The sequence below is a fragment of the Phaethon lepturus genome, unplaced genomic scaffold, assembly GCF_000687285.1.
Source record: "Phaethon lepturus isolate BGI_N335 unplaced genomic scaffold, ASM68728v1 scaffold47331, whole genome shotgun sequence".
Lineage (NCBI taxonomy): Eukaryota > Metazoa > Chordata > Aves > Phaethontiformes > Phaethontidae > Phaethon > Phaethon lepturus.
In genome coordinates, this window is record NW_010519444.1 from 39,574 (window position 1) to 49,867 (window position 10,294).

Here is a 10,294-nt window from a genome sequence, read left to right on the forward strand (position 1 = left end):
ATATATCACCAAGAAACTGAATCTTTTCATTGCCCTTCAAATACGAAATAATCTGTAGCAATATCGGAGAGAAATTCAACATGGATACAAAATTCAAGCCAGGTATCATGAAAGGGTATTTTTTGCATTCCTTAGCAGGAAATCTCATTTACAAACTCACCTAGTTTGAATTCACCAAACCTGGAATCAGGGAAGAAGTTGCTTTCACAGAACTAACGGGTGTCCTCCATCCCTTATCGGGCTGTCTGAAGCATTAAGCAACGCTGTCTCCCCTTGGAGGAGTGGCAAGCAGCCACACAGAGAGACGCACAAAGATTATTCAAGTCTTCTGTGAAAGGATATACATAACAAACAAAAATTGGAGATTATGCCACTACCCTTAACACCTATTTCTACCACTTCTAGGATCTTCCTACATGAACCAATATTCCTCTGGGCCTTTTGTACATCTACATACAGCCACTGTTCCCAGTGATGGCCTGACATTAGTGCACACGGTAAACCACAAACATAATAAACCTCTCGCTGTACATCATCATGTAAAAACCAAGGTGGACAAGTAAATGAAACTGCTAACTGAAGGCGACAGGACAAAAAGACAGGGGATGCTGGTAAGTAAAGGTTGTTTTGTTTCCTTGTTTAAGAGTTTACCAGACTGGTTGCGTTCACCCACAGTCAGTCACAAGTGACTACCGGACCACACAATCTAAGATGACACCTAGCTTTCTTGCTAAAGCTCTCATGCATGACTACCCGTAAATTTTAGTTCTAATTCTCTCTCGGTAGCTAAGAGTTTAGCTCACTTTTGCAAATGATAGCACAGACCTAGGTTTTTTCCACCTCTTAGCTGTATTGGAGCACTATGTTATATCTGATCTTTCTTCTTTATCCTTAGAGGTAAGGACTACGGAAAACACATCAGATCTGCCCTCTGCTCTGTACAATGGCCTTTGGTAGACATTTCAGTCAAGTTCAGCATTTCCATCCTTACCTTCAGAGCACTCTCTGGTCTGAGGCCAGGGTATATGAAGTTCTGGTACCCTACAACACTGACAATGAACCTTTTCGATATCTAGAGCAAAATGTATTGTATCTCCTGGTGCTGGCAGCCTGGGAAAACTTTTGGTTCTGTCAAACCCAGTGACAATTGCCATGGTAATGTTAAAAAAAAAGGGGGGGGGGGGGGGGGGGGGCGGGGAAGGGTGTTAATCTGTGGGGAAACCAGGTCTTTATTACAACTAATCTAAAACAATAAAATGAAAAGACCCAGGAATGAAATTTTATCACAAATCTTAGTATTCCTTAAGCCTTAAGGTTTTTCTTTTTTAAACCATTTTCTCTCACAACTAAGCCTTTACATACAAAAGTTCCATAACCTGTATAAAATTTAAGTGTTTCTGAACAGAATTTTACAGTTATTGCCATGAATTTTCCCCTGAAAATATTTTTTCTTCAAAAAAAAAAAGTTTTTGAAGGAAAAATTTCCTATGGAGAGACAAATTTACACTAGGTTTATAATGTATTTGAAAACAAGATGCTAGCAGTATAGCGGGTAAATTTGAGAAGAAAAAATAAAAACCACACAAACATATACCAATGCCATATTATACTCTACAGACAGAAAGATACAAGCATGTTTTCCTGAAATTTAAATATCCCTACCTATTATTTTTGCTGATTACCCTTGCGCTTTGTCAGTCATGTCTCTGACTGGGTCTCCCTGAATATCTTTAATGTTCTGAAAAGTATGCTTGAAACACCATGACACCTCTTCAAATGATATTCACATATGGCAACAAGCATTCCTTGACCAGAAAGGAAATGAGAATACAAGTTTTATAGAGAATGTTTACACTTTTCTGTGTTCCATAACACCTGGGAAAACCTCAGGTTTTTCTTCTTTGTGAAGAAAAATCACAAAAAAATGATATCTAGTAAATGCATTTCTGTACTTTGAATCCTTCCCATTTTGTTAGATGTAGTACAAATAATACAAGAAAAAAGCAATGCTAACCAAAAAAAGGGCATTTTGAATGTGTTTTTGAAAGATACAGGCAAAGATTAATAATCCTAAAAGAAAAATGTTTCAGAAAGAAAATTATCCCAAAAGAACAAGAAAACAGCATGCATCAGAGATGGTCACAACAGCTAAGGTGTCCTCTGGACTGAAAACACCCTCCTCATTCAACATCACTTAAAAGAAACTATTTGATTTTTTTTGTGTAACAAATTCTTATACTGGTCAAATAATACAGTTCTCTCTGACAGCTACTTCCTGTTCAAGAATATACATTTTTTCTCTTCTCTTCTAATAAAATGTTTCCTTTTAATAGTTTTAACTGATTTGATTAAAAAGCAGTAGTACATTTCTATTTATATTTCTATTTCTATTTCTATTTTCTACTCTAATACCAATAATCACCACAAAGGACAAAATCATAAAGAAAGGGAAAAAAAAGAATTTCTGCCACATGAAAGAAACTCCGGAGTAGAGGTTAAAAAATGGCTTTCTTAAAGAAACCATGGTTTTGATATATACGATGTCTTATTTTAGTATCAGATTTCACAGGCCCTTGAGGGTTTTAAATACATATGTTCAGAAAAATGAAGTAATGACTGTGCTACAATCAAAAATGTACTAAACCAAAGAAAAACACTGCCACAAAATGTGCAATGTATAAAATGAAGAAAACCACCCCACCCTTCCAAATATTCTTGGCTTCAAGTTGGGTGAAACTTACTCTTAAAAAAAAAAAGGTGGAAAGTAAAGTGACTATGCTGAACAAGACATAGTCAGTAATCACCGAATGCATTTTGGCCTCTAAAATTTAATCATCCTACACAAGGGACCTCTATGAAGTTACCCCAAGTTCTCTTGTTTAATTTGGCTTTTTAACTGGCCAGTCTCCACAACTTTCTCTGTAGGGCTTTAAGAATATCTTGTGTGTGTTATTGAGATATAACTCGTTAGTCAAATGCAAAGTAAAAAATATCCTCCCTCCAAAAAAAAAGTTACAGCTATTTTTAAGCACATTCAGCTCCACCAAGGTTCACACACTCATATAATTCTAGCCTAATTTACATTGGAAGGAACTTCCAGAAGTCATGTAGTCCAACCTTCTGCTTAAAGCAGGGCCATTTGGATCTGGGCCTTGTCCAGTCAAGTTTTGTGCAGTCTCCGAGAATGGAGACTTCACGGCCTTTCTGGACAACCTCCTCCCACGCTTAACTGCTCTCACTGGGAAAATATTTTTCTTAGTATCAAATCAGAATTTTCCATGTTCCAATTTGTGTCTGTTGCCTCTCATTCTTTGCTTCTCATGCTGTCACTGTGTAACCTCCAAGAAAAGCCTGGCTCTGTTTTCTCTACACCCTCCCATTAGTGAGCTGTGGACTGCCATGAGATCCCCCTGAGCCTTCTGTTCTCCTGTGTGAACAAGCCCAGCTCTCTCAGCCTTTCATCATACATCATATGCTCCAGCCTCCAGCCATCCTGATGAACCTTCACTGGACTCACTCTGGTATATCAATCTCTTTCCTGTACTAGGAGGCCCAAAACTGGACATGGTACTCCAGATACGGTCTCACAAGTGCTGAACAGAGGGGAAGGATCAGTTCATTTGACCTTCTGGCCACGTTCTTGCTAACACAGTCCAATATGGGCTTGGCCTTCTTTGCTGCAAGGGCATGTTGCTGGACTAACATCTGGCTTGTTAACTGTCAGGACTCCCAGGTCATTTTCTGCACAGCTGATTTCCAGCCATTTAGTCCCCAACCTGTACTGCTGCATGGGTTACTATATCCCAGATGAAGAGGTTTGTTCTTGCCTTTGTTGAATTTTCATGAGGTTCCTGTTAGCACAATTCTCTGCTGTCTTTATCCCTCTGAAGAGCAGTCCAGTCTTCCAGTGTACCCACCACTCCCTCTATTTAAGGATCATCTCCAAACTTGCTGAATGTGCATTCTGTCCCATTGTCCAGGTGTTTAACAGCAACATTCAACAATAACAGCCTCGGTATCAATGCCTAAGCAACACCACTTAGTAACTGGTCACCAGTTGGAGTTAGTACCTTTGATCAAAATGCTTTGCATCCTGCAGTCCAGGCAAATGTCCATCCACCTTATTGTCCACTTACTGAGTTTCTATCTCACCAAGTTAACTGTGAAGATACTATGGGATATGATGCCAAAGGTCTTGCTAAAACAATGTAAACAACATCCACTGCTCTCCTCTCAAGAACTGAACCAGTCATCGGATCATAGAAGGCAAAGACGCTGGTCTGGCATGATTTGCCCTTGCTCATTCATACTGGCTTTCTGCCACACTGGCTCGACTTTCTTTACATTGGAACAAGCCATTCTCATTCACCAAGGAGGACAAAACAGCTTTCCTGGGCCCCTTTGTCCTAGTCTGATGATCAGCCATGGCTAAGGTGCTCATCAACCCTCACACCTTCAATCAGTTCTTCCTTGTTCATGTGTAACAAGCCCAGGACATGTCCTCCAGCTGTGTCATCAAGCACTTGCATCAAGAAACTGACTTTCTGGAATGTCCCCCACAACTACTATGGCCTGCAATAATTGCATGACCCTCAGCATTTACTTAAAGGCCTCATCTACTTCTTCTTGGCCAGGTGGTCTGCAGCAAATGCCTACCACACCATTACTCGTGTTGTTTTGCCCTCTCAACCATCTCAAGTGCTCAACAGGCTCAGTACCCATTCCAAGGCAGAGCACAGTACACTCCTGCCCCTCCTTTGCATACACTGCCCCTCTTTGCCAGCCTGTATCCATCCATCTATCTGTGGCAGCACTCCATCGTGTGAACTATCCCACATGTCTTTGGAACCCCAAGGAGCTCTGCAAGTATGCACAGACTTACAATTCCTCCTGCTTTGTTTCCCATGCTCTGTGCATTTGAGTACAGACACTTGAAAGGGACACCCCAGTCATACCACCTGTATAAGGGAAGTGCAAGGTCTCCCCAATCACGTTGTTCCCCAGACACTTCCTGTGTTCCCCATGCCTTCACTTCTCTTCAACTTGCAGCAACTCTCCCCTAAAATAGCTACTTCAAAGCTCTCCAGAAAAGGTTACCGAGACTGTCAGCAAAGACGCTGTTGCCATACCCCGTTTCACGGGTCCTGTCCCTGTTCAGCAGTTCATATTCCTCAAAGAGGGTACCATGGCTCTGCCTGTGACACCAGCCATGCAGCTACACTTTGACTTGAGGGATGTGCCCTCTGTCACCTGAGGATTTCCACCTCACTGGCAGGAAAGGACGCCACCACTTGGGCATCTGTGCCCTCCACCCTTGCCCCCAAGGCTCAGCAGTAATTTTTCACCCCAGTAGTACCATGGTGGCCACATGGATGAACAGCAAGGGGTAAAGGTAAAGTCTGAGGGCTGGACAAGCCTGATATGTCCATCAGCAACATCTGTGATTCAAGTACCCAACAAAAAGTAAACCTCCAGCTATAGCAAGTACACGAGGTTGGCAGATGGGTGCCTCTGTCTGCCAGGACATGGTCTCAAATAACCATCACCCTCCTCTTCTTCTTCATGTACACATTTAATTGAGACTCAGCTGGCTCTGATGTCTCTCCTGACAATCTTGCTCACCTCCTTCCAGGGCACAACGCCTATCCTTCTCTGCAGGCAGAGAATCTTCCTTCTATTGCCAGAAATCATAAATTTCCAACTTCTCAATCTTAGAAGTCTCCATCTATAGCTTGTTTGAATATAATCTCTAGCTGCGTCTACGTCACATTGCAGAGCCTGGGTTCTTGCCTCTGCAAAGATCCTGTTTACCTCCTGTTTGCCCCTCTCATGCTGCACAGTCTACTCATCTCCTCCTCCGAGCTCCTTCACCTGTCAACTCAGCACCTTGACCAGAGTGCATTTCCCGTGAGTGAGGCCACAGCCATCCTTAGTGTGAGTCCTGGATCTGGGAGAGCAGCCCAAAACCTGGAGTTCTCTCTGGTGTGCCAAGAATAGTTGCAGGTGACCATGCCCTACAGCACATCAGTACCATCGCTTCACAGTCCTAAGCAGTCCCACATTGTCCTGAGCTAATTTTCTGCACCCCATTGTGCCACTCTTGCACTAACTGCTGTGACAACTGCTAGGTCTCTTAGTTACCTCTGTTTCCTGGGCTCTGCTCCTCAAGCTTTCATCAAACAGGTGCTTGACATTGCTTGATCAACAGTCAGCTGAAGACAAAATACGTAGGTAGTCCACAACCAGCAGGCAGCCAACAAGAGCTGTCTATAAGACCTGACAGAGGCAAACGCCTCCATAGGCTGTCCCTGACCTGCAGCCGCAAGCCACCAAAGCTCCCTGAAGCAGGAGGTCCCAGAAGATTCTCCCTGAAGCAGCAGCCTGGAAACTGCTGCAACTGCTAGGTCTCTGATTAGCTGCCTCTGTTGCAGATCTGAAACACAGTGACAAAATGTACTGCAAAAGAACCACAAGACTTCCAAGCTGCTGCACCACCCACAGAGGAAGCCCATGCAGCACCCGACAATGGCTTCATTAACTCTGTTGCACAGTGGAAAAGGGAAAAGGAGGCAGAACAAACTGCTGCCAGAAAACCACTGTGGGCCTGGTCTAGTTAAGAAAGCTGAGTAGGACTCCTAACTCTATCATACCATACCAGGAATGTAATCCTGATGCAATCACACCTTCCACCCACACTCCTCCCCCGACTGATTAGAAGCATCTCCAGCCTTTCTTATCACCCACAGCAGGGGATTTTGTTACCGCAGCTGTGTCAGTGAGAAGACACCACGCTGCAGTTAGGCCAGTGATAGTGGATCTGTGTACCTGTACCTAAGGCAATGGAGTAATTTCTGCTTTCACCAACTCGTTTTGCACCAAGATTAACCCGGGGCTCATGTCACTTTCAGCCAGCTGTGCCACTCCAAGCAGCAGCCTAACTTCCCTCTACGGCAGACCCTGTGTTCCTGCCTCCATACCGTCTTTCCCCCCCCCCTTTTTTTTTCTTTCAGTCTTGATTACTTCCTCAAACAGCCATGTGAACACTTCTGCCAGCACCCAGGGAGGTGGGTAGCCCAGAACAGGAAAAGCCGTTTGGAGAGAGTGGGATTATTGTTTCGGCTGCAATATTGGTTTACAGTAACTGGAGAGGGATGGCCTCAGACTGACACAACTGGTTCCCATTTCGGACTCCTCAGAGCAAGGCCTGTATTTCACCCTTTGTCAGTAACGCAACGTGCTCTCTCCAGCCGCTCCCGAACCTACATGCCAGATGCAGCTGGCTGGCCTGAGCCGCAGCCCCTTGGGTTGCCGCCTCCGGCAGGAGAAGACGCAGAGGAGGGGAGAGGCGGAGGTACCACCCTGCTGAGGGAAGGCAGAATTACCAAGCCTGAAGGAGCCCCACACCCCCCGCATTCTTCCACTTGAGCCTCGTGTCATGTCCCTGCTCTCTCACGTGATTTCAGTGCAACTTTCTAATCGCTGCCATTAAAACCAATTGCAACTAAATGTATAAAATTAGACGAAGTGTTTACGTACAGACATCTCCTTCCACCTTCGCCCAGGAACAAAAGAAAAACACAAGAAGCAAAACACGCAACATGCTGTTAAGACCTATTAGAATTAAATTTTAAGAGACAAGCATATTTCAGAGAAAAGGCTTAAACTGTCGCAATATTTAACCCTTTAAAGGAAATAATCAGCGAGTATTTTGCTGAGCAAAGTTCACTAATTACTGTAGAGTTTAAAACTATTGTTTACATTTTATGAGAATGACGGATTTCTTTTTTCACTTCAGAAATCTTTAAATCTTGAATATGTTCCTCATCTTGAGCTACCAGGCTGTAATATGAGATACTTTATTAAATAATATTTCTCCCTGATAGAAAAGCAGCATTAAAGCAAATTGCTATGCTGAACTTAAAAGTGATTTATTTTCCTTTCTTTACTCTCATTAACAAAAATCTTATTAAGTTTGAGTTATCCTAATTAAATTGTTTTATTAACTTTGCCCATTCTTAAAAATTGACACATGCCAACATGCCGGCCTGCTGGAGTTTGTTACATTGTGCCATTTCAGCCACACCATCCATCTGCCCAAGTAATCAATTTTCCAAATTGGTAAGAAAGATTTTAATGCTTATTACAATTTCTATGGAAATTTTTACCTGGAAAGAATATATCTACTAATTGAATAGCAATGCTGAAACCACCAAAGCTGAGTTATTTTAATATAAGGATTTTACAGTTTTTACTTGATGGAAAGTAATTTCCAGGATCTTGATTACCACATAGAAACTCTTCCAGTCAGTTAAAAAATTTAACTTTGCTGCTAAGAGCATTCAGTTACAGATTCCTCAACCACAGTGGATTTGCTTGGACTTGTTTCTTTTTTATTCTTCTTTTCTCTCAGTTTCCTTTCGGTCTCCTTTTCTTCTGTTCTTTCCTTTCTCTTCCTTTTCCTTCTATCTTTTCATTTTTTATCTTTTCTTCCTCTCCTTTTCTCTCTCCTGCCTTTCATTTCTCTTTATTTTTCTTTCCCCTTTTCCTCTCTTCTTTCCTATCTTCTCTCCCTCCATCTGTTCTCCTCTCCTCCTTCTCTCCTTTCTCTCACGTTGTCTGTTCTTTCCTTTCTGCTTTTTTCTCTTACTTTTCATTGCCCTGTCTCTTTCCTCGCTGCATATTTATTTTCTCTCTTCTTTCTCCTTTCTTTTCTTTCCTCTCTTCTCTTTTCATTCTTTGATCTTTTCAAAGAGATCATTTTCCCTTTTTCTCTCTTCTTTTTCTTGTCTCTTTCATGTTCTCTTTTCCTTCTCCTTTCATTCCTCTTTTCCTTCTTGCTTTTCTCTTCTCTTACCTCTTTTCTTTCTCTCTCTCCTTCTCCTCTTTGCTTTCTCTTTCCTCCTGTGGTGGGTTAGCCTTGGCCAAATGCCCACCCAGCAACTCACTCCCCCTCCTCCACACGGAACAGGGAGAAAAGGGGATGAAAAAGCTTGTGGGTTGAGACAGAGACAGGGAGATTGCTTACCAGTTACAAAAGAGGCAAACCAGACTCTTGCAAATTAAAGTAAGATTTGGGTAGAGAGAAGCAAAGACAAAAAAAAGTTATAAGAACAGCTTCCCGTTTCCAGGCTCAGCTTTCCCCTTTCACTCCTGATTCCTCTGCCTCCCCCTCACTGAGCGGCACTGAGGGACGGGGGGTTACAGTCAACCCATAACAGCTCCTCTCTGCCGCTGCTTCCTCCTCACACTTTTTGTCTGCTCCAGCCTGGCCTCTCAATAGGCAAGAGCTCCTTCAGGAAATACCCAAATGCTCCAGCTCGGAGTCCTCCACAGGCTGCAGGGGAATCTCTGCTCTGGCGCCGGGAGCACCTCCTCCCCGCCTTCACTGACCCTGGCGTTCACGCTACCATTTCACACTCTCTTTTTCACCCTCCTCGTCTGCCCGAGCGGTGCTTTTGCCCTATGTAAATACGTTACCACAGAGGCACCACCAACTTGGCTGCCGGGCTCAGCTGTGCCTTGCGGTGGGTTGGTTGGAGCCGGCTGGAACCGGCTGTGTCCGGCGTGGGGCAACCTCGGCCCGTCCTCGCAGAGACCGCCCTGCAGCCCCGCTGCCAGCGCCTTGTCATGTCCATCTTTTCTTTCTCTCTCCTTTCCTTTCCCTTTCCTCGCTTTCTACCCCTCCATCTCTCCATCGTCTCTCCCTACCTCTTCTTCTCTCTTCCTCTTCTCCCTTTCTCATTCTTCTCTCTCTTCCTCTCCTCTCCTCCTCTTCTCACCCTCCGGTCTCTCCATCCTGTAATATCCCTTTCCTATAAAAGAATCATACTTCTTTTAAAGCAGAAGTATAATAATACAACTTTTTATGAAACAGGCACTATTTTTAATTTTATTTTTATTTATTTATATTCAAAACAAAGAAAGCATATCATACCTTACTCCTTCTCACTCACTAAAAATCAGGGAAATCTCCAAAGTTATTTTTCTTTGTTTCCTCTCCCCAATTTTCAATAAGGGCATGACTTCTAACTGAAGGAATTTCGAAATTTGAAACTAAATGTCAAATTCTGGGATAATTATGTAGAAGTGTCATGTTTATTTTAACCACCCAAAAAATTGTATCCAATCCAAAAAGATAAAAAGTTAGAACATACGAGAGCAACCTATTCCTACATCGTCAGTCCACACTCAATTGACAACAAAATTCTAAAATCTATTGTATCATGTGAAAGAAAGAATGAATGAATGAATGAAAAGAAACATTCCTTCCCTTACAAAAGATTTTTCTCAATAA

The 10,294-nt window shown here is 42.9% G+C and overlaps 1 protein-coding gene across 1 annotated transcript in view; it reads right to left on the reverse strand.

Annotated features, from left to right (window-relative positions):
- Nucleotides 1–9,695, reverse strand: part of LOC104628457 (putative Polycomb group protein ASXL3) — a 46,858-nt gene extending 37,163 nt beyond the window's left edge. Inside the window, exon 1 of the mRNA XM_010297036.1 lies at nt 9,478–9,695. Within this exon, the coding sequence (XP_010295338.1) occupies nt 9,478–9,695 (218 nt within the window). The remainder of the gene's footprint in view (nt 1–9,477) is intronic.
- Nucleotides 9,696–10,294: the final 599 nt, after the last annotated feature.